The sequence below is a fragment of the Pseudonaja textilis genome, chromosome 5 (assembly GCF_049901715.1).
Source record: "Pseudonaja textilis isolate UNSWEBS1 chromosome 5, rPseTex1.2, whole genome shotgun sequence".
Classification (NCBI taxonomy): domain Eukaryota; kingdom Metazoa; phylum Chordata; class Lepidosauria; order Squamata; family Elapidae; genus Pseudonaja; species Pseudonaja textilis.
Window position 1 is genome coordinate 20,752,526 of NC_141994.1, and position 24,163 is coordinate 20,776,688.

The following is a 24,163-nucleotide window of genomic DNA, read 5'->3' on the forward strand; positions in this document are numbered from 1 at the left end:
TTGATAAGGCAATATATCAATCTTTGATTGGTAGCTTATCATACATTAGCAATTGGTCAAGGCCAGATATAGCTTATAGTATTAATCAGCTGGCACGACATAATAATGATCCGCTTCAATGTCATTGGATAGCATTGAAGAGAATCTTAAGATATCTTAAAGGAACATTACACCATGCACTGTATCTAGAACCAAAAGGTGATCTCATACTGAGTGCTTATGCAGATGCTAGTTTTGCATCAGAAAGAGATACAAGAAAGTCGACTTCAGGAACAGCCATAATGCTGGGTAAGACATTAATAGGTTGGAAGTCAATAAGACAACAGCATATAAGTTTGTCTACTATGGAGGCAGAATTCTCCTGTTTATCACTATTATGTACTGAATTGATTATGTATAAACAAATGATGAATGATATGGGTATAACTGTAAATTATCCTATAATTGTACATGAAGATAATCAGGCAGCAATTCAAATGGCCACAAATATTGCAGTAAAAACTAGGAGCAAGCATACAGATTTAAGGTATCTAAATGTTAGACAATCTGTACAGAGTAAAATGATACAGCTGGAGTACTGCATGTCGGAGGACAATATAGCTGATAATTTTACTAAAGCCCAAGGTGCCATTAAGCACCAAAGAGTTGTGAAAAGTATGGGTTTAAATTGTAAAGGTATTATATATTTATATCACCCAAAAGGGGAGAATGTTGGGTATATGAATACACCAACTAGGTTTGGGTGACTAAATATATAAACCTAGGTTTAAGTGTTTGTAGCTTTAAGCACCAAACTGCAATGTAATTAGATAATTAAGGGTGTGGTTGCAAGCAGCAATATAAGGCAGTGAGAGAAACGTAACACTTCCTGGTTGCTGGTTACTGATTCCTGGTCACTGCTCCTGGTTCCTACTGGTCGCTGGTCTCTCTGCTGTCTGCTGCCTGCTGTTTACTGCTGTTTGAGACGTCTGCTTGTTAATGCTTGTTGGCTACTGTGCTGGATACCGTTTCTACTGAACAAAAGGACTGTTTACTTTGTGAGCTGATATCCTGTGCATACTCAGCGTTGTCTTCGAGAGAAAGGTATCGGAAGGAGAAGATAAAGACATTGTACTGACTAGTTAATGGACTAGGTTACTGGATGGATATATTGGATAATGACATATGGACTGAATGACAATGCTTAAACTCTAAATGAATTAAATAACTATTTAAAACTACAAACAGTGTTTTTGTCTCCAGTGTGTGTATACTCTTGGGCCCAGCCTCTCTCTCATTTGGCTGCCTGGCTTGACTGCTGCTGTGCACTCTGCTTGGGGGTTTGTCCCCAAACACTAACAGGGCCGACACACGCAAGTAAAGTTAGTCAGTGGATGGCATCCCCCGAAAATAAGACCTGGTGCCTTTTTTGGTGGAAAAAAAAGACAGGATCTTATTTTCGAGGAAACACGGGACATGATATTCAGAGAGGGCTGTTCCAAAGAGATGCAAAGCAACCTCGGAGAGCACATGGAGAGCATATCTCCTTGAGTCATCCCAGCCGCTGCATCTCTTCTCTGACTGCCTCCTCCATGCAAATATCTGTGACCACCTCATCAATTGCAGAACTGTTTCCAAAATCCCTAGTGAAAGATGCAGCTATTTTAAAGACCCCAAGAGAGCTGTTTTCAAGGTCTCCACCTGTTGTCAAAGTCTTCTTTCTAAACAAGCCAGGATCCAAAGTTTGATTGGCACTCATGCACCCCAGCGTAAAGTGAATAATGTCACAATTGTAGATGCAAAGCAGAGAGGGCCCACTTCAGTGTTATATCCTAGTGTCATTTGACTGCCATTTTCTTGATCTAAAGAAATTTGACAGAAAGTGAAATAAAAGTTAACGCGCACATATGTCCTTGATGTTAAAATAAAATGAGCATGAAAGTTGACAGAAAACTTTGTAATGTCCCTCATGATGTCATGCTGATGGAAAGAAATCAAGGTTTTAATTTGATAATGTCATTATTTACATTGATTTTGTCACAGGCCTTTTGTTCCTGGTTTCTGAATAAACATAGGATATTGTAGCTGGAAGCTGCAAATTAAAGCTGATTTGGGTTTTTTAAAAAGATCAAGAAGAAAAAAGATAAAAACTCTCCATATTTGTGCTGTTTACTTTTCAGATCTCGTGGAACTTTGCCACTTAATCCTGCATTTATTCCATTCCTGGGTTAAGCTGAGAGACTGGGTCTCCGTGAAATTTAAAACTGAGTTTCCCCTCTCCTAATCCAATGCTCTTAGCACCACTCCACACTGTCTTCCCCACATTAGGCAAATGACAAGAGATTGTAGCCACCTTTTCATTTTTGACTTGATCCTCTCTTTTGTTAAAAGGCATGGTGGCCTAGCAGTTAAAACTCTGGGCTTGTCAACTGAAAAGTTAGCATTCTCTTTATATATTTATTATTTAATACAAAATACAAAAATGCAAGACAATAAATAGGAAAATAAGAGAGGAAAAAGGGAAGGGATAAAAATAAAGAAGCAAGAAAATGCATTGACCTCTGACTCCCTTTGATGCAGTAGAATAAGATAATAGCATCAAATCTCGACTTTTTACTTTTACATAATAATATAAACTAGCCATTTCTCTAACAGCAAACCTATTAATCGGCAAAACCCAAAATCAAACTTTCGGGGTTGTTTTCCTACTTCAAGCATATAATCCAGAAGTGGTTTCCAGGTAGCAATTATATATATTTTTTCCTTTGATCAAAGCAGTCCATTTGGCCATCTCTGCTAAACTGAAAGGTTGGCAGTTCAAGACCCAAGCACATGGCGGGGGTGAGCTTCTGTTCCTTGCCTCAGCTTCTGCCAACCTAGCAGTTCAAAAGCATGCAAATGCGAGTAGATAAATAGGTGCCACTTTGGTGGGAAGGTAATATTATTCTATGCGCCTCGCTGTACAGTCATTCTGGCCACATGGACCATGGAAAAATCTTTGGAAAAGGGTGGATCCCTCAGCTAGGAAACGAACACTACCCTGTAGACCAAGGGTCTTCAAACTTGGCAAGTTTAAGTCTTGTGGACTTCAACTCCCAGAATTCCTGAGCTAACATGACTGGAGGCGGAATTCTGGGAGTTGAAGTCCACAAGTCTTAAACTTACCAAGTTTGAGGACCCCTGCCGTAGAGTCAGATGTGACTGGATGGGGAAATCCTTACCTTTATTTTTCTGTTTTGTTATTGTAACATCACAGAAGCAGTTATTAAAAGATACAGTTGGGTGCGAGGAAAGTTCCTACAAATTAATCAATCCTCATTTCCTAAGTCCAAATCTCTGGATGAAAAGAGAAGAAGGACAAGGGAATACAACCTTGCTCTCCTCCCAATTATTACATGTTGATAGAGGACAGTGAAAAAATTAGGGCCAGTTTTTCATGCCATCATTGCAAAAATGTTTCGGCAGAGAGGATCCTACACTGATTATTATCTGCAACAACTAGTTGTCAAGAAAGAGGATGTGGGATGTCTTCAGCTGGGATCAGAAGTTCCCATGGGAGATGTGCCATTGACATGAAGCTCTGCCACTCTCCTTAAGGACCTGCTGGATGAGTGGCAGATTGCGTGTGGGGAAACCAGGCTCGGAGAAACGGGACTGTAATGACAGTTAATTCCTCAGCTTTCTTTTTCAAAGCAAACTTGACTCTTCTGTACTTCCCTAATACAAATATAAGAATATTGTTGTCTGCCGATAGTCACATTTTGTTTCAGATATTGCAACGTGTAATATTAAAGGAAAATGCAAGTATGACACCTACAAAGATGAAAACTGCAGTAAACAAGAATTTGTTTTAAAAAAGCATATACGAATTCTCCTTCAGAAAGATCTGCAAAACAATACAGAATAAGAAGAAAGCTGATATCATCATCCGTTGATAGTCTGTATTTTTTTGAGATTTTGCAATATGTCAGATTAAAGGAAAATGCAAGCAAGACGCTTATAGCAATGAAACTACTGTAAACAAAACTTTCATATATATATATTAGTTCGATACCCATGCTTTGCTACGAAACTATGTGGTCGGGCTTAATTTTTTGGGGAGGAAAATAAGGGGAAAAAATTCTGCCTCTGCCTACCAGCATCCATCAGTATTCATCTGGCTAGCGTCCTGTCAGTGTCTGAGAGAGTTGAGAAACTGAAAGAGTATTTGCTGTGTAAGCAGGAAGGAGACAGCAAGGAGCCTGGGCATGGTTTAGCTCAAATGTTCTGTACTAGGTAGAATAGATAGAATTCATTATTGGCCAAGTGTGATTGGACACACAAGGAATTTGTCTTGGTGCAAATACTCTCAGTGTACATAAAAGAAAAGATACATTCGTCAAGAATCAAGAATCATAAGGTACAACACTAAAGCTGCTTGGTGCTATGAAAGTAAAACCGAAACTGAAACTCCTCTCCTCTTGTGTTTTGCATTTGGAAAAGATTTCTTTTCAGTTGGGGAGATGGAGTAGAACTCCTTAGCATCAGAGCGTGTTAATAATAATATATGAAATACTAATGCTCTGATGGTCATTTCAAAAAATCCTTTCTTAGTGAGCACCTAGAAGCCAAGAGGAACATGCCAATTTCCAGTTTGTAGGCTTTATGGTTCTGGAGATTTTGTGATGATGCGTGAGGGGTATCCGTTCCAACTCTGTTACTCTGAGGTTAAAGGCAAAGTGTTTATCGATGCTTAAAATTCACTTTGGGTGTTAATCTTGGGTTTGCAGAATTACCAGATGGAGAAAACCTCTGGTTCCTGCTGCGGGAAATGTTTGCCAACTCGGTGCGACATACAGCTGAGGAATGGAACCATTTTGTATCTGAAGGTCAGTAGCGTTAACATCTATTTCCTAATTTATATATCCAGATGGAGGAAAAAACTCTCCCCAAAACAGTCTTTAAGTGGAGGAAATTCAGTCCAAAAACAAAGTACATATATACTGTAAATAAAAATCCACACAAACCACACTGCAGCAATTAACTGGACAGGGCAGGATAAGGAATTGCAGACTTCAAAGGCCAACAAAACACACACAGTTGGGAAGATGCTAGGAACTCAAATAAGCCTTGACAAACGAAGATAACTCACGGTTCGCTTCCAATGAGTTGCTGTGCACAATCTCCCTTTTTAAACACTGTGTTCCCAGCTGCAGGTAATGGAGGGAATCAGGGCCCTTTCCTCCCCCGTGAGCCATGCCACCCACATTGCTCCCTTCTCCATTCCTCCCTGCACACTCTAGGATGAAGAGGGGGTGGGCCTGGATCTTCCTCTGAATTCCCTCTGCCTTGCTCTATCTCTCCCCTGCTCTGCCCAGCCGGACTTTGCCCTTCCCCAGTTTCCTCCACAGCCAATGGAGCCACACTCCCACTCCCTGTCAGCTGCTCGGCCTCCCCTTCGGAATCAGATTCCAACAGGGGCACAATAAATTCTGGGAGTTGAAGAACACAAGTCTTAAAGTTGCCAAGTTTGAGGACCCCTGGTTTATAGTCTAAAATACAAAAGCAAATAATAAGAAAAATACAGGAGGGAAAAGGGAAGGGGAGAGCATAGAGAAGGAGAAAACAAAAAAAGGCATTGGCTTCCAACTCTCTTTGGAAGGAAGGGTGCTGTAGAATAAGATAGCAACATCAGAGCGCAACTTTTATTTTTACATAATAGTTTATACTATTACGTAAACTGTTAAAGCCATTTTTATAAAAATAGGTCTATGGAATCCGTTAAACCCTCAGCTATCCCAGCCAGTCTATGGGGATTTGATAGTTACTTAGGAATTATGAGCTGTCCCCTTAAGGGAATGCATCATGGTAAATGTAGTTAAAGGTATCCTGGGAAATGTAATTCATGTCATGTGGCCACATCTGTAATCCCGATTGGTCACGAATTTGACCCTCGATGGGTTGGGGGAGTTTCCTCATTTTTGCCTGAACTCCTTAACTCATGGCAGTTGCTTTCTATCGCTACGAGATGGGTTAGGAGATAATCATCTTTTACTTTTCTGTCTTCTGCACAGTAGTGGATTTTTAAGCTGTGCAGATGCAGATAGATAAACTCAACAAGACGTCCATAACAAAGTACATTTATTGGTTCATCAGGTATCCTCATAACTCACATTTGTGACAAAGTTCTCCTTTAATGACCAATCCTTTGCATATCTGCCTTGTAGTAAAAGATGATTATCTCCTAACCCATCTCGTAGTGATAGAAAGCAGCTGCCATGACTTAGGGAGTTCAGGCAAAAATGAGGAAACTCCCCCAACCCATTGAGGGTCAAAGTAGTGACCAATCGGAATTACAGATGTGGCCACGTCACATGAACTACATTTCCCAGGATACCTTTAACTACATTTACCATGATGCATTCCCTTAAGGGGACAGCTCATAATTCCTAAGTAACCATCAAATTCCCATAGACTGGCTGAGACAGCACAAACCCCAAAATTGAAATTTTCATATATATTTTTTTCTACCTCAAGCACCAAGTCCAGAAGCGGTTTCCAAGTAGAAACAAAAGTACTTGTGGTTTTTTCTTTTTCTTCTTTGACCAAAGCAGTCAATTTAACCATCTCTGCTAGCTCTATCTGCTTTTGCAACCATTCATCCATTGTTTGGAATTGAAGCCTCCTTCCCAATTTTGTGCATGAAGTAGTCTTGTTTCTGTCAACATAGATAATGAATCTTTGCTGTTTTCTGAACTTCACACAGAACAGCATTTCCACAGCCTTTTCTCCTGAGAGACCTGCCTCAAATGGAAAAAGTAAATTTCCTCTTGAGATCCTCCAGAGAGAGGGTGCACCTAGTATTTTCTTTTCCTAGACAAATATGTAGAAGAAATGGAAAAACAGGGTTATTTTTCCACTTTTGTGCAAAGGAGAACACAATCTAAAGAGAGAAGGAATAGTAGGCCTTCATATTCATGTCAACTACCCGAGGCCCTTGGAGAAAGGCCTTGAGGAGATAAATGTATTGATGGACCAGATCATAAAAAGAAGGCACGCTTTTGCAATAATAGAAAAAAATAGATTATTTTTTTTAAAAACCCACTTTCTTCTATTTTATGAGGACGGCTGGCAACCTAAGATGTGACCTCACGAATGTCTTTTGTGATGGCCACAGCTGGAATCTTGTGAAATGACTAAATCTGAGAAGAGAGGCTGACATTTTCACACTATACATTATGGTGCAAATAATTCACTTTTATGGAGATTTCATTACGCTTTTAATTTTTATTTTACTGTGAGGGAAAAGAGGCATCTGAGATGGAAGTGTTCTCTGCTCCCAACCATCAGGCCTGGCCCAGATGGTTGACCTAGAGGTGAAGGCCCTGGGAAGGAAATATTTTTTCAGGAGACTCTGATTTAATCATCTGGCTCTTAAGTCTGCCTGGGAACTTTTACAGATTTCAAGATTATGCTTTTACTCCTGACTGGCGTTAAAGATGCTTTCCTGAAACCCAATTTGTTCTTGTTCTTTATGCATGCCATCTGTATGCAGCTGGAGAGCATCACTCAAACAAAATGCACAGGCACAGTATATGTGGTACCTTGCTCAATAGTGGTAACTGTGAGACAGATCTTGCAGTCCTAGTGGACAATCACTTAAATATGAGCCAGCCAAGTGCTGCAGCTGCCAAAAAAAGCCAACACAGTTCTAGGCTGCATAAATGGAGGGATAGAATCAGGATCACATGAAGTGTTAATACTACTTTATAATGCCTTGGCAAGGCCACACTTGGAATGCTGCATCCAGTTTTGGTTGCCATGCTGTAAAAAAGATATTGAGACTCTGGAAAGAATGCAGAGAAGAGCAACCAAGATGATTAGGGGGCTGGAGGTTAAAACATGTGAAGAATAGTTGTGGGAACTGGGTATGTCTACCGTGTTTCCCCCAAAATAAGACCCTGTCATTTTGCAACCCAAAAAGGCACCAGGTCTTATTTTCGGGGGATGTCTTCCACTGACTAATCTCACTTGCGTGCATCGGCCCTGGTCTCCTTTTTGCTGTCAGAGGCCTTCAGAAACTTCTTCTTCTGCAGCCAGCAAGGCTTTCCCAAAGGCCTCTGGATCGATCCAGAGCTTTGTTATCAGCTACAGAGGCCTTCGGGAAAGCCTTGCCAGCCTTGCTGGCTGCAGAAGAAATGTGCTTTTTTTGTAAATTTGTCAGCTGGGCTTGGGATTTTCCTGGGTGCCTTTGGCCAATTACAATCTCACTGCAACAACAACGAAAAATGGATCTTTTACAGCCAAACGAAACAATCCAAGATGGATGCGACAATCATTTTTGCAAGGTGAACCGGAAAGGAGACTTCATTTGGGAGAGGAAGATCACGGGTTGCCCTCCATTTGATTCCAAGAAATGCTTAGCTGAAGGAGTAAGTATGGAATCTACCTCTTCTGGGATGCATTTTAAAATGGTATTGGTTGTAGCGATGTGTTCAGTTTGTGCTTTACGGAGCATCATAAACGAAACAGTCCCAAAGGTGCACTTTTCAGGAGGCAGCTGGACTTTCTGTTTTTTTTTCTTTTGAAGACGTTTTGCTTCTCATCCAAAAAGCTTCTTCAGCTCTGGCAGGATAATGGGGAATGGAAGGATTTATATTCCTTGCAGACAGCTGGTCATTTGCATCCTTTTAGAGGGTTGTTGAGGCCACTTGGAGGTGTATCTGTGTCCTCAGGGTCATCTGAGTGATGCTCCTGGTTCCTGTAGTCTGCAATTTTTCCTCTGGAAGTCCATTCCCACTCCCACACCATTCAAAGGGGGGATTTCAAATAATCTCTACAGACTTTTAGCTATACAATTTGGGATGAAGACCCTTTGAATGGTGTGGGAGCAGGAACAAATTTCCAGAGAAAAAATTGCAGACTACAGGAACCAGGAGCCCCGCTTGGGTGACCCTGAGGGCACAGATAAACCTCCAAGCAGCCTCAACGACTCTCTATAAAGGATGCAAATGACCCGCAAGGAATATAAATCCTTCCATTCCCCACCATCCTCTCAGAGCTGAAGAAGCTTCCTGGATGAGAAGCAAAATGTCTTCAAAAGAAAAAACAAGAATGACCTGGATGACTGAGAATCTTTGGAGATATAAATGAAGGAGATTTCTGCTCTGAGGACACTGCGGTTCTAAACATTGACAGAGAGAGGAAGAGCGAGGCATGAAAGGGAAGAGGGAAGTGAGGGTTATTCGTTTCTTGGAGAGATGTGTGCCTCATTTCTCATGGCTTTGCTTGTTTGCAGAATCAACACACCTTGCGACTTTGATGGAATTACATTCTGAAAGGCATGCTTTTCTTTAACAGAGCAAAGAATGCATCTGAATGTAATTTGGGTCAGATAAAAATCGATGCCATTTGGTCTAATCTGAAGTTCTCCTTCCTTGGGTATCTTTGTCACTGCATTAGGGAGCATGTCCTTTACCCTGTAGTTTCAAAGCTATAAGGAATAAAGAGAGAACATCTATGTTCAATATCCAAAATGGATTTCTCAGTTTCTGTTGTTTACAGTGGCTTCTACCCAAAGCATTGTTTTTGCCAAATTTAATCCTTTTTATTTTTTGATTATTTAAAAGGGGATAAGGCTGATTTTCTCCAAATTCCCTGTGATTTCCAGTGGAGCACAACTGTGTCTTCTTCTGCCTAAAATGTTGTTCGTTTCAATCAAAATGTTATGGCATTTGTAAGCAGCTTCCAAAATATTATCCCTACCAGATCGGGAAAAACAAGAGCAGAGGGGATGAACCTATCATGGGTTTTATTTTCATACCTTTTTTTTCCTCCCTTTTTGCTCTTATGGCCATTTTAATGACTAACTGCAGAAAGGTTTGGTTGTCATTAAATTGGTTGTCATTAAGTTTGATGAATTCTACATTCTAAAAAAAATATTGTGCAAATATCCCATGATTCCTTCAATAAGCTTCTAGCCTTGATAACTTTTAGCAATGTCTGTGTGTGAGAGAGATAAGGGGGGAGGGAGAGAGGGAGAGGGAGGGAGAGAGGAAGGAAGGAAGGAAGGAAGGAAGGAAGGAAGGAAGGCTGGCTGGCTGACTCTCTTGGTCAAGTCTCAGAGCCACCAGAATCAAATAGCATAGAAATGTTAAAAATAACCAAACGTCATTGGTTAAAGTTTGCATTAAGAGAGTTTTAGACATGGACACCTGTGTCTATTTGTCTTAATGGATGTGTTGCTGTCTTCTTCTCTAGGGCAAAGTGACAAAACTTGGCAATACCTGCTGTGAAACATGTAAGTACCCTCCCCCCAAAACCCTGCTTCATCTCCTATAAGATTGCCACATATTTCTGAATAGGTATGCGGCTGCAATATGAAAAGAGAAGCGTGAAAATAATATTACTGGATCATGTCTCTGCTTCTTAGCTACAATGATGCCAGAAGGACAACATGCCTGTTGTAATCAGTGGTGGGATTCTACCAGTTTCCCTACCGGTTCGGCAGTCGCGCACTTCGTGCATGCGCTCACAGCTTTCCAAACACCAGCTGAGGCTCTGCCGCACCAATCAGCTGAGTGAATAAAGAAGAGAAAAGCGCAGGGGTTGCGTGGGAGGGCTGATCCTGCGCTTTTCTCTTCTTTCTCCTCTCAGCTGATCATCGAAGCTGGGCCGAACCAGTAGCATTTCACCACTAGTTGTAATGGCATAATGCAGTCTTTGCCCTTTTAAATTTAAGAGCATCATCTACAAATACAGGATAGAGTTTGCATAATGACCCATCCTGTGCCCCTTATTTTTCCTTTAGATGTCTTTACCAGTAGCCCAGGGAGTTGGAGTAGACCTTCCTCACCATCGAATAGAAGGACCTCGCTGAAGTGTTCAGCGAAACTCAAGGTGACAATGAACTACGTGTCTCAGAGTTGGCTAGCTATCAGGATTCCGGCAGTTACTCCCTTTAAATCACGAGTCTCGAGCCAAACTTCCAAAACTTCAAAAGGATTTATTGGGAGTTAACATGCAGGCACTGCCTGGGTGTAGCTGAACTCTGAGGCACATCATTCATTGTCACCCTTGACCCTGTTTTCTCCCCACCCTCCTGGGTGTATCATAATTCATATTCTCCAATGGGACACATGCCTAGCCAAGAGTCATCAATCATGCTCTCCAGTTAGAATTTTGCACGGCAGAAACTTCAGTCACCTAGTTACTATCTTTGAAAACATTTATGGAATGCAGTTTCGGTTTTGCAAGCTGCTGAACTGCTTCCCTCCTCCCTTTCTGTTGTCAACTCTAAAAAGACCAGAGAAATATTTTATGAGTTGACAGGTGCATTGTTATGAAGGTTGGGCACACTGTCAACATCATGACATCCATCTTGATGTTAACCAACCAAGAAGGGTTTTCTTTGGGTTCCAGCAATGAATTTAGCCCTGGGTACAGAGGTCTTAATCATCCCTTCTAATTCTAGTAGGGTGTCCTTATACCTAGCAATTCCCACAATATATGTGGGAAATCAAATGTACCTAATAAATCAAACTATCAAAGCATCTGTGCATCCAGAGTAGAAACCCACAATGGATGTTTCTTGCTGCTTTTCTGCCTGAGGCACTTCCTTCCTATTTCCTGTGGGGTCCTTGGTAATCTCTGAGCTTGGTGGTTTTCTTGTAGATGTTTCCTTACCAAACTTGGTAACATCACCACTGCTAATGATGTTGCCTAGTTTGGTAATGATAATGGTACCTAGTTTGATAGTGAAGTGTCTCCAAGAAAACCAACAAACTCAGGGATCCCCAAGGACCTCATAGTTCAATCCTGACCTACAAATATTCTCTTCTATTGTTACTTTTTCCTCTCTGCCTCTAATTGGGCTGAGCAATTCAACTCAGCAGTCTCTCCTCAGAGACTAATCTGGTCATGCTTTTACATCATTGATATGGATGCCTATTGTCAGCAGGAGCCTTGGCAAGATGTCTGTTCTCAGTCAATGGTTTGGTCCAGGTAGACTTGGTAGTTGCAAGGCAAGGGAGTCAAAAAGTTTCTCTCTCAACGCAGGCTAACAAGTCCATCCGGCTGGGAGATGAACAGTTATCTGCCACATCTATTCATCTCCACCCCCTGCCTTTTATCCCCAAAGCTAGAGTGGGGCTTCACAAGCAGCGATGGCTCTTCCATCCCAAGGACCGGCCCGTAGATTTCCACTGCTCTCCTCTGCCTTCTGCGCATCCACACATCAGGCACTGGACCCAGCTGTTCCTCCCCTTCCTCATCAGCCACCTCCAGACCTGGTTCTTCCATCCCAAGGACCGGCCCATAGATTTCCACTGCTCTCCTCTCTTCTGCCTTATGTGTGTCAGGCACTGGACCCAGCTGTTCCTCCTCTTCCTCATCAGCCACCTCCAGATCTGGTTCTTCCCTCGCAAGGACCAGCTCATAGATTTCCACTGCTCTCCTCTCCTCTGCATTCTGTGCATCCGGGCATTAGCACTGGACCAACCTGTTCCTCCTCTTCCTCATCAGCCACCTCCAGACCTGGGGGCTGTTGACTCTCCATCAGAGGGCTGATGAATGGGCCAGGCTCCTCTCTCTCTCTCTCTCCCTCCCTCTCTCTGCCAGCTCTTTCCCCTCTTCCCCTCAGAGCTCTCGGGTTGCTTTGATGCTGACCTTGACTCCCCACACCTCCTCCTCCTCCTCTGATTTGGTTGCTGGAGGAGCCCATGGCCAACAGGCCACAAGAAAAGGCATCTCGATTGTCAAAAATCTGGGAAATGCCTCCCTGTCTTAAAAGAGATTTTCCCCCATCTACTCTTCTTTCATCCATCAGCCCCAAAGCTTGGTTTTCAGTGACCCTAAATAAAAGCTTGGGTTGCCAAATTGTATGGTGGATAATTACGGCATTTGTTTAGCCCTGAAAATCCTCCCTTGTGACAAGGTCAAAATGTCGAGCAGCCCTTCGCCCTCCATACTGCCTTTCCCTCAGTCCCTCCTTTTGCTCGGTTCATCTGTCAATAAATAAAAGATGGTCTGTCCAGGAAGCATCCCAACCTTGGCCCAGTAATTGCTGTAACCAAACCCAAGTCAGCTCCAAGATAATTCTTGTGGTTGCTTGCCTGGATATTGTCGCATTCGAGCTCGTCTGGAGCATTTGAGTTAGCAGGTCACCGTCGAATGGTGTTCTCTGGTTAACTGGTAATTAACAAGGCTTTTGTAATATTGTCTGCCACAATTAAATCATGAAGATTGTTAAGCAAAGATGCCCAAGAACCTTTCTACCCAAAGCAGATGTGAAAGTAATATGCAAAGCTCCAGGAAAAAAAAAAGTTGATTGACATGAGAAAAATGCGGCAGAATAGAACTGGTTAAGAAGAACTACGCAGATCCTGTGTTTTGGTGTTCTGAAGGAAGAATGTTTGCTGGGAAGAAGTAGATTTCAAAGAATTTTCACTGTTTACACAAAATCTGCTCTGCTCACATATTTGTTAAAAGAGGTTCCATGTGATCTGGGAAAACAGGGGGAAAAAAAAAGAATTAAGAGAAACATTTACAGCTGCACAAGTTGCTAATCCATCGTTTCCCTTTTTCTATCTTGTTTTATGAGTGGCATAAAAGACTTTTGGTCCATTGTACCTGCAGCCCCATTTTGTAGTCGCTGTGGGTTTGTAGTCTGGGCCCATTTTTAATCTCCATTAAGCTTCCTTTATTTATTCTGGACTCAGATTATCCGGGCCGCCACAAGCAATAAGATAAAATAAGATGCGCAAAGGAAATCTCCACCACCAGCAGCAATGTGGCCAGAGACACGGGTTCTAATTCTTTGCACCGGGATCTGGCAACTTTATTGTAGTGCAAAATTGTGGTGGCAGCTGCAGAGCCCAGCGGAGGTGATCGAACTGTTGACAGATTGGCATTTACAGCAATAAATGTGAAGCCTTTACTAGGAAGAAACAAGAATGACTTTAGGACAAGCTGAGTCAATCCCACTACGCAAGGCTACCACAAAGAAGACGGGGTCAACTTATTTTCCAAAACATCAGAAGGCCAGACAAGATAAAATTATTAGCAACTAATCAAAGAGAGAAGCAACCTGGAATTGAGGAGAAACTTCCTAACAGGTGGAACCAGTGGAACAGCTTGCCACCAGAAGTTCTAGGTGCTCCATCACTGGAGGTTTTTAAGAAGAGACTGGACAGCCACTTGTCTAAAATGATATAGGTATCAGCATTCCAATGAAATTCTCCATTTCCATTGAGCACTCAGAAACAAAGTTCATCCAAGTAAGAATTTATTAGAAAAGTCATATTGGCACGTCTGGGAAAACCTGAATCTGAGAGTTCTGGGTTTTTCTTTCCCAATAGAAATTCAAAGATCCATCTCTTACACCCATCATCTATTACATGGTCCAATCAAATGTCATCCCAACTGGAGACATTCCTCCAGACATTCCCCTCCAGGTGCAGGGTAAGTTGTCCTTGACTTTCTGTGAAAGAATGTTGTTGAGTTTAATCTTCTGCCTCTCTATGAATTTCCCAATTTCCCAGGCACTAAATGTGGCAGTCTCGAAGCTTCTTAGTGAAAGATGGCTTCCAAGGCTGACAATAGGATCTCCTACTTGAGCAGACAGGGGTGGGATTCAATTTTTTTAACAATCAGTTCTGTGGGCGTGGCTTGGTGGTCATGTTTTTGGCTGGGCATGGCCAACTCAATATCACTCACATCAAGGCACGCATCTCCTTGCCTGGCCTCTCATGACTATGGAGATGCTGCAACAGTCGTAAGTGTGAAAAATGGTCATAAGTCACTTTTTTCAGAGCCATTGTAACTTTGAATGGTCACTCCACACAAGCAAAGTACCAGCAAAGGAGGGGGGAAAAACTCCAGAGACGTTCCTGAGACAGGAAGTCTAGTCCTGCCAAGAATGTAATAAGGGTTAACGGAGGAGGCAGTTTCTGTAAGCAACACCAGAATGTTTCCTTCCTGCCTTCCTTACAGGATTAGGCCAGTAATTTCTTCTAACAACCGGCTCTCTGAACTGCTTAAAATGTTAACAACCGATTCTAGCGAATAGGTGCGAACTGGTAGAATCCCACCCCTGTGAGCAGAGGGTTGTACTAGAAGATCCCCAAGGTCCCTTCCAACTCTATTATGGTTGGTTGGTTGGTTGGTTGGTTGGTTAAGGGCATAATGGTTCCTCTATTTTGGTCTGAAAGCTTTAGTATTTTTCCAAGAAGATGTATAGTCTTATTTTTGTATAGATGTATAGTCTTATTTTTCCAAGAAGATGTATAGTCCAAGAAGATGTATAGGGTATAGATGTAAGATATTTTCTCAAGTCCATTCCCACTGTATTTCCAGGAAGTTGTCAGAACTTTGTGTTAAGTTGCAGTCCAAAAAGTTTAGAATTAGAATTCTTTTATTGGCCAAGTGTGATTGGACACACAAGGAATTTGTCTTGGTATAAATGCTCTCAGTATTTTTTCTCAACCTTTACACAAGACTAAAGTCAACTAAAATCTGGGTCCTCATTTTACCGACCTCGGAAGGATGGAAGGCTGAGTCAACCTTGAGCCAGACAGGATCGAACTGCCGAGCTGCTAGCAATCAGCAATCAGCAGAAGTAGCCCGCAATACATCATTCTAACCACTGCACCACCAAGGCTCTATAGATCCTGTCATATCTTTTTACCCAGTTCTTTCAGGTCTGTTCTTGCACTTTCCTTCATCCTCTGAAGGAGAAAACCGTGAGCAGAACAAGGCAGGAAGCTTTGAAGCGTTTTCTTGGCAACTTTTGTCTCCCTGAAGTTGTTGGAATAAATGGTCCCTTAATTGGCAATATTTTCTGAAAGGTTTGCAATTTGCCTCTTTCACCCACGATATCTCCTCAGGCACATTAGACAACCACCAGCAATATTGGTTGTTGTTGTTGTTGTTGTTGTTGTTGTTATTATTATTATTATTATTATTATTATTATTATTATTATTATTATTATATCTTTAGTGAGATTCACAGCCTTTGAAGCTGGTTGGTAGCTGAAGAGCTCGAGTCCTAACCAAGGACCTAGGAACTGTTCAGGTAGCATCGGAGGATATAAGCTGTTCCAAGTAGGGTGGTGTTTTGTAGAATCTGGGTATTCAAGTCTGATAAATTCAGAATTTCCAAATAGCGAGGCAGCCCTTTAGGTATTGCTCCAAGGGTTCCAATTACAATTGGGATAACACATGATTTCTTTTTCCAAAATCACTCAACTTCAATTTGTAAGTCCCTATACTTTGTGATTTTTTTTTCTTGCTGCGCGTCTACAATTCATGCATCACCAGGTATTGCAATGTCAATGAACCAACCCTTTTCTTCTCAACTATTGTTATGTCAGGCGTGTTGTGGGCCAAATGCCTGTCTGTCTGAATTCTGAAGTCCCACAAGATCTTGGCTTTTTCATTCTCCAGAACCTTCTCAACCTGATGTTCCCAGTAGTTGTTACTATACTCAAATCCAAACTTTTGGCAGTTTCCAGTGAAAGATTTTAGTAACTTTGTTATGGCGTTCTAGGTAGTCAAGTTCGTGAAATTTTGCTGCACCCACTGATGATGATGGTGATGATGATGATTTGTTCCACTTGGCTTCTTTTACAACCCTGTTAAATGTATATATCTGGGTTTCTGAGCAGGACTTGAACGTTTTAAACACATTGTGCAACTCCTCACTTTTGCTTGTTTCTGTTCTTGTTGAACAAATTGTTTCATTTAATTCCCATATTGCCGTCTGGGGAGTCTTAGCACCTGGTCTCCATTATGCCTCCACTTATCAGTAATTCAGTGGTTATTCCCACAATCTGAGCTTTAGCATACCCAAGAGAGCTTTGAACTTGACAACCAGTATTGGATTTTAATTTTTCGTTGAAAAGTCTTACTTCAACAACGCTTCCACTTTCTGCAGTTTGAAACATAAGTTTTTTATCTGCAGTTCTTCCACTCTTCCACGTGATTTGGTTCAGCACTCACTTTGTCAAACCTGCCTTGTGATGGCCAAAGACATTTTTTTTACTAGACTTTGTTTGAAGCAACCCTTGTTGTGCCATCATCTGTCTATCTCAAACCATGGTCCCAAAACAGGCACTTCCCAATGACATGTTGTTGTAACCAGTTTAGCCTCATAATTAGAACATAGAATAATGGGATTGGAAAAGATCTTGGAGGTCTTCTAATCGAACACCCTAGTCAAGTAGGAGATCCTTCAGCATTATGGACAAGTGGCTGTCCAATCTCTTCTTGAAAACCTCCACCGATGGAGCATCCAGAACATCTAGCGGCAAGCCATTACACCGATCGTTCTTACTGTCGTGAATTTTTTCCTTAGTTCTAGGTTGGATCTCTCTTTGATGATCAATCAATCAGAACAGAGCTGAAAGGGACTTTGGAGGTCTTCTAGTCCAACCCCTTGCTCAAGCAGGAGATCCTATACCATTTCAGACAAATGGCTGTCCACAATGTCTTCTTAAAAACCTCCAGTGATGAAGCACCCACCACTTCTGAAGGCAAGACGTCCCACCAGTTAATAGTCCTTGCCATTAGAAAATTTCTCCTCAATTCCAGGTTGCTTCTCTCCTTGATTAGTTTCCATCCATGGTTTCTTGTCTTGCCTTCTGGTGCTTTGGAGAATAAGTTGACTCCCCCACCCTCCTCTTCATGGCAACCTCTCAAATAGGGGAATATCATGTCCCCCCCCCCCAGTCCTTCTTTTCTCTAGACTAGCCCAAACCCAAATCCTGCAAGGCGAAGAACAGATCTTCACCTGTGACTTCTCATCCTGCCCTCAGGTGTTTTGGAGAATAAGTCAACCTCCTGTTCTATTTGACAGCCGGTCAGCTGGAAGACTGCTATCATGTCACTCCTAGTCCTTCTCTTCATTAAACCTGAGGCAGCCCCTCAAGAACTGGAGACTTGCTGATATCTTCCTTGAAGTGAAAATCAAACAGCCCTCGAGAAACAGACAGGCTGGGGCTCAGGTTGGAGTTGGGGAGGAAGAAATAGTAGGAAGAACAAAACCACACGTATGCAAAATCTATTGCTTTAAGAGGCTTGTTTCTGAAAAAAGCTGGGGTGGTCTGTTTTGACTGCCACCTACAAAACGTCCTGTATTAAAGATGAAAAGAGATGGGCTTAAACATGGAAAGAAAACCCTTGAGCATTTGTATGGAGTTGAGATTTTCTATCTGAATGACCTCCAAGTGGACAGCAACTGAAAGGAATATGGCGCATTGCGGTGTGCATCTCTTCCTGGTAGCAGAAGCTTTTTATCAGCTCTAAAATTGCCCCCAAAGCAGACTAATATCAGGCATCATGGCTGGAGGAAGAACATATAATCCTTTCCTCTGTCTATGAGCAATTTTTAAAACTTTAAAACAGGGGTGGGGCTGCTGGGGGCTCGCAGGGGGTCGGGAGAACCCCTAGTTAAGATTCTGTGCAGTTTGGAGAACCCCCAAATCCCACTCTTAGTTGGCTCCACCCACCCCTCCCCTCCCCTCCCTTCCAAGGAGTCCCTACGTGGCCCGTTTTGGATGCAGGTAAGTGTAGGGCATGCACGGAGCAGTGGTAATATTCAAAAAAATTACTACCGGTTCTGTGGGCGTGGCTTGCTGGGTGTGGCATGGCTTGCTGGGCATGGTGTGTTGGGTGTGGCAGGGGAAGGATATACTGCAAAATCCCCATTCCCTCTGCACCCCACTAACCTGCTTTCCAGCTCCGTTCTCCTCTACAGGGCAACAAAAGAAGACCCAGCCAATCAGCTGGGACTCAATGGGAAGCAGAGAAGAGATGGGGAGGGGCAGTCAGAGGTGGGGTTGGCTAGTTCTCTGAACTACTCAAAATTTCTGCTACCAGTTCCCCAGAACTGGTCCGAACCTGCTGAATACCACTTCTGGTATGGAGGCTCAGGGAGGGTGAAAAATGGACCTCCTGGAAGTTTGGGAAGGCAAGAAACAGGCCCATTTCTGGCTTCCAGAGAGCCTCCAGAGCCCAGGGAGGCCATTTTGTCCCTCCCAGAGGCTCGAGAAAAACCTTTGGAGCCCAAGGAGGGCAAAAATGCCTCCCGGCCATGGTGCAGGAGGCCAACTAGGCCACGCCCACCCAGCAATTTACATTTAATCTATAAATTGCTTATCTTAAATTCCTTCATGTTCCTTTTTTTCTTTTAAACTGTACTTTATTAAACTTTTATTACATTAAAAACATCAAAAAAAATCACTCAACAACAGCAATTAGTGGTGATTCTCTTATGTCAATAATCCATACATTATTTACAGATATTAAATTATGCATAATTACATTCTTATTATATCTATTACTTATGGTTAATAACTATCTGTCTTTAATCGATCTCTGTTCTATCCAGTTATACCATTGCTCCCACACCTTATAAAATATTGATGTCTCTTTATCTTTTAAGCTCAATGTTAATTTGTCCATTTCTTCACAGTTCATAATTTTTTGTATAACAGGTTTCTCATGATCATAATTCTTAAAGGAGTAGTAATATTATTGAAATACTGTAAGCTGATTACTTCTGACTAATAATCCATGCACTGTTAAAAGGAATAGTTTCTTACTTGCTTAAGTGCAAATCTCTATTTCTTTGTATAAGCAGTAGAAGGGAACACAACTAAAATTTCCTCTTGCATTTTAGGTGTCGAGCCAGAGTGCAGGCTAACCACAGGCAGGTTAGAGTTTGTGAAAGTAGACAACTGTGTGAATGAAAACCAGCTGAATCTCCACTACTGCGAGGTAAGATCTGCTGATCTGGAGCCTATGAAAGCAAACAACTTTTTTTAAAATTCTGCAAAGAGCTTGTGTCTAATTGCACGGAGCAGTAAATTATGCTTCAGATTAATACCCAAACTCTAGATAATCCTCAACATATGACCACAATTGAGCCCAAAATTGCTGTTGCTAAGCAAGACGATTGAGTTTTGCCACATTTTATGAACTTTCTTGCTGCATCTGTTCAGTGAATTGCTGCAGTTGTTAAGTTAGTAATGCGGTCATTAAGTGAACTGGGCTTCCTCATTGACAGAAGGTCGTAAAAGGGGATCATGTGATCCCGGGGACACTGCAACCGTCATAAGTACATTGCAGGTTGCCAAGCTTCTGGATTTTGATCACATGGCCATGGGGATGCGTCAACGGTTGTAAATGTGAAAAACTCTCACAGGTCACTTAGTACGGTGGTGTTGTTAACTTTGAACAATCACCAAATGAATGGTTGTAAGTCAAGGATGACCTGCACACACAGTAATGTGTTAATGTAAGACAATCACTGCCTCCTCCTCCTCCTCCTTTGTCTTCTTCCTCTCCTTTCGCTCCTTCTCCTTTTCCTTCTCCTCCTCCTCCTTCTTCTTCCCCTTCCTCCTCCTCTTCCTCTTCCTCGTCCTCCTCCTCCATTTTCTGCTCCCCCTCCTTCCCCCTTCTCCTTCTCCTTTGTCCTCTTCCTCTTCCTTCCTCTCCTTCTCCTTTTCCTTCTCCTTTTCCTCCTCCTTCTTCCCCTTCCTCCTCCTCTTCTTCCTCCTCCTCTTTCATTTTCTGCTCCTCCTCCTCCTTCCCCTTCTCCTTCTCCTTTGTCCTCTTCCTCTCCTCCTTCTTCCTTTTCCTTCTTCCCCTTCTTCCTCCTCCTCCTCCATTTCCTGCTCCTCCTCTTCTTCTTCTTTTCCCCCTTCTTCTCCCCTTCTCCTTCTCCTTCTTCTACTTCCTGCCATCTTCTTCCTTCCACCAGCTAGACACAGTCTGTAATTTTTACATCCTCCCAGCAGTTTTCATGGAGAAATCAGGACTTTTAAGTTCCAGCCCTTTGGCCTTTTTCTTTCAGGGCAAGTGTACCAGCAAAGCCATTTATAACATAACCCTGAACCGCCTTGAAGACATCTGCACCTGCTGCTCGGCTACCACAACCAACGCCATGCTCATCCCCTTGCGTTGCGCCAATGGCTCCCGGGTTCATCACCAAGTGTTTAATGCTCAAGAGTGTGAATGTCTCTCACGGAAATGCCAGCCGTAATTGCCAATGGGGAGCGGACACATGTCAAGCTTTTTTCTCCAGATGCCAGAACATGTACAATCTGAGTGTATTATTTTTTTTTGGGGGGATATTAAGAGAATTTTGATAGTGGTCTAATCAAAGCCATGTAAGCAGCCAAGGAAGAAACTACATACTTGGGATGTTCTACTTTGGACTGTTTCACGGGTGCCGTATTTTGAAAAAGCCCAAAGAATTCACAGTATTTGGAGTAGTGCTGAGGACGGATATTCCCATCGTGGTGAACTGATAGAAAGTTTCAGCATATAGTTATATATTTTTTTTTCATTTCAGTAGTTACTTTTATGATGAATGAATAAGTCTGGCTCACCTTTCGAATCAGAATTATTCGGCTTCTGTTACAAGCTTCAATAAAACAGTGGATTAAAACCCGAGTCTTTCAAAAGCCTTTTTTTCCCCCAAACAACCCAAAAGGCTTACAATGTAAAGCCATTGAATTTTTGTGTTGAATTCTCCCTATGGAGCTGGGAATCAGGGATGAACAAGGGGGTAGTTTGCAGCGGGAGCTGAGGCAAATGTCTGATTCATTCATTAAAGGAGGAGGAGGAGGAAAAGGAGGAGAAGGAAGAGGGAGAAGAGGAAGAAAGGAAGAGGAGAGGAAGAAGAGGAAGAGGAGAGGAAGAAGAAGAGGAGGAGAAGGAGGAGGAAGAGGAGAAGGGGAATAGAGGGAGAAGGAGGAGGATGAGAAAAAGAAGAGGAGGAAGAAGAGGAGAAGGGGAAGAAGAAAGGAAGAGGAGAGGAAGGAGGCAGAGGAGAAGGAGGAAGAAGAGGAGGAGGAAGAAGAGGGGAAGGAGAAGGAAGAGAGGAGGAGGAAGTCGTAAAGTCACCAAGATTGGATACTCCTGACCAATAGGACAGAATCTGCTTGCCCTGTTCATCCTGATAGCAACCTCCACCTTCATGTTCCTCCTAGGTCAGGATACGGCCTAAATTGCATGCTCTTCAGTGGGTAGCCAAGGCAGTTCTTTCTCTCTGCATTTGACATCTAAAATCTTATTTCATTGGGCTGCTGGCATTGTCTAAACTTAAATTTATTTATTTTTAATTTATGACCGTCATGTCAATGCCAATTTAATTTCTAATTGTTTTTCATCTATGCTAGTTGTTTGTCCTAATGACTTGCTTATGAATAATGAATTGCCATGATTTATTTGGCGCGATCGGCCTAGAATTATTGGATGCTCGGACACTTGGCATCCATTTTTACTACATGAGCACATCTGTGAGTGGAAAACTTTGGGTTTACTCTCAGTGGGAGTTTCAATCCAAGTGGAAAAGGAGGGAAGCCAGGCTCTGCAGATGGGATTCATATGTAGGCAAATTTTCTAATCTTTTGGTCAGGACTTGTCCAAAATCATGTTGCTGCAAATCCATTTCAGTGTTTCCATCCAGTTGAGTCTGGACTGATTCTAGACCAAATATAATCGTACCTGGAGTGTAAAACTATGGACAGCCACTGGAAGGTAGCAAAGAGACCCCCAAACCCGAATACTCTGTTGCCATCTAGTGTTAATTGTTTGCCACTTGCTAAATCACTAAAAAGAAGGAAACATAATTTTTACATATTATGTACTCCTTATTAGTTAAAGAGAAGAAAAATTAAATATATAACACATTTCCTTTTCTTGAGTGACAGCTTTTTACTTTTTCATGAAAAAGAAGAAAGAAAAGAGAAAGAAAGAAAGAAAGAAAGGGAGGAAGGGAGGGTGGCAGAGAGGGAGGGAAGTAGAGGGAGGGAGGTAATTGTAATTGTACGCTGAGGACTACCTGTAAAACAAAGTAAAATAGAATAGGATAAGTAAAATAAAATAAAATAGGATAGGATGGATAAACAATAAAATAAAAAATAATACCGTTTCCCCCAAAATACGACCTACCCTGAAAGTAAGTCCTAGATTAATTTTTACACTTCTGCACAATATAAGTCCTACAATCAAAATAAGCCCTAATTAAGATCCCGCCCACTCCAGAGTGGACAGGTAAAAATTAAGCGAGGGTGGGGATGAGGGGGGTGGAGCTGCCCTACTACTTACCTTTGGACAGTTGTAGCCAGGCCTCGCACACCCCGACACCTGCCTTTCTGGCCCATTTCTTCTGCAGCTGCCAAGGCTTTCCTGAAGGCCTCTGCAGCTGATAAGAAAACTCTGGATCGATCCAGAGCTCTGTTATCGGCTTCAGGAAAATCTTGCCGGCCGCAGAAGGAGAAGCTCCTGAAGGCCTCTGACAGCGAAAAGGAGGCTGGGGCAATGCACGCAAGTGAGGTTAGTCAGTGGGTGACATCCCCCCAAAATAAGATCTAGTGCCTTTTTGGTGGCAAAAAAATATAAGACAGGGTCTTATTTTCAGGGAAACATGGTAATAAAATAAAATAAATAAAATAAAATAGTTGTGCAAAGTCTTCTTGGCCACAATTACCTTCTCCTTTTGAGCAAGAGTTATGAGTCCAAAAAGATTATCAGATTGCATATAACTCTTGAATGAGAAAATGCAACCCTTCTCCTTCCCCCGCTCCCACTTAATCCCTGGATCTAAAACCCACAGCGATACAATCTTGGTAGGATTAAGCCAGGATCAGTTTCTCTCCCATCTCCAAATCCATGTAGGCTGCACGTCCCATACAAAAAAAACCCAAAAATACCACAAGTCGTGTGCAACGCCATGAAAATAAAGGGGTGTACATTTTTTTTTTTTAAAGGGTATTGAATGTTTTCTGGAGTGCCAAAGGAGACTGAATCCCTGATTGTGAGATTGCAAAGGCAAGACTAGAATTCCTCCGGAGTGTTGCAGAGGTGTCTCCCGTGTGCCGGTTAACTTGGCGCTTTCGGGTTCAAGGCTCAACCAGAGCCCGATAGTTGCGCTTTGATTAGACTGTTGATTACAAGGTAATCCTGTGAATATTTCATGCTGAAGTAAGAGCATGCAAGCAGGAGGGGTAACATGAGAAAACCTAGGCGTTGTCTTATAAAAAGCCCGTCTCTCTCTTCTCTCCTGCTAAATAGCTGTGTGCGGTGTTGGTACTAAACGGTGGCTGATAAGAAGATGGGATTTGTCATCTAATCCTCGCTGGCAGAAACGGCTGCTCACTTTGGAGGAGTGTGTATTGAGTGGGGGGGAGAGAGAGCA

General features: G+C 42.3%; 1 protein-coding gene across 1 annotated transcript in view; it reads left to right on the forward strand.

The window, feature by feature from the left end:
* VWF (von Willebrand factor) overlaps positions 1-21,414 on the forward strand; it is a 193,873-nt gene extending 172,459 nt beyond the window's left edge. Inside the window, exons 48-52 of the mRNA XM_087934258.1 lie at positions 4,749-4,847; positions 8,262-8,390; positions 10,219-10,258; positions 19,637-19,734; positions 20,813-21,414. Coding sequence (XP_087790384.1) covers positions 4,749-4,847; positions 8,262-8,390; positions 10,219-10,258; positions 19,637-19,734; positions 20,813-21,001 — 555 coding nt within the window. The 3' untranslated portion in view covers positions 21,002-21,414. The remainder of the gene's footprint in view (positions 1-4,748; positions 4,848-8,261; positions 8,391-10,218; positions 10,259-19,636; positions 19,735-20,812) is intronic.
* Positions 21,415-24,163: the final 2,749 nt, after the last annotated feature.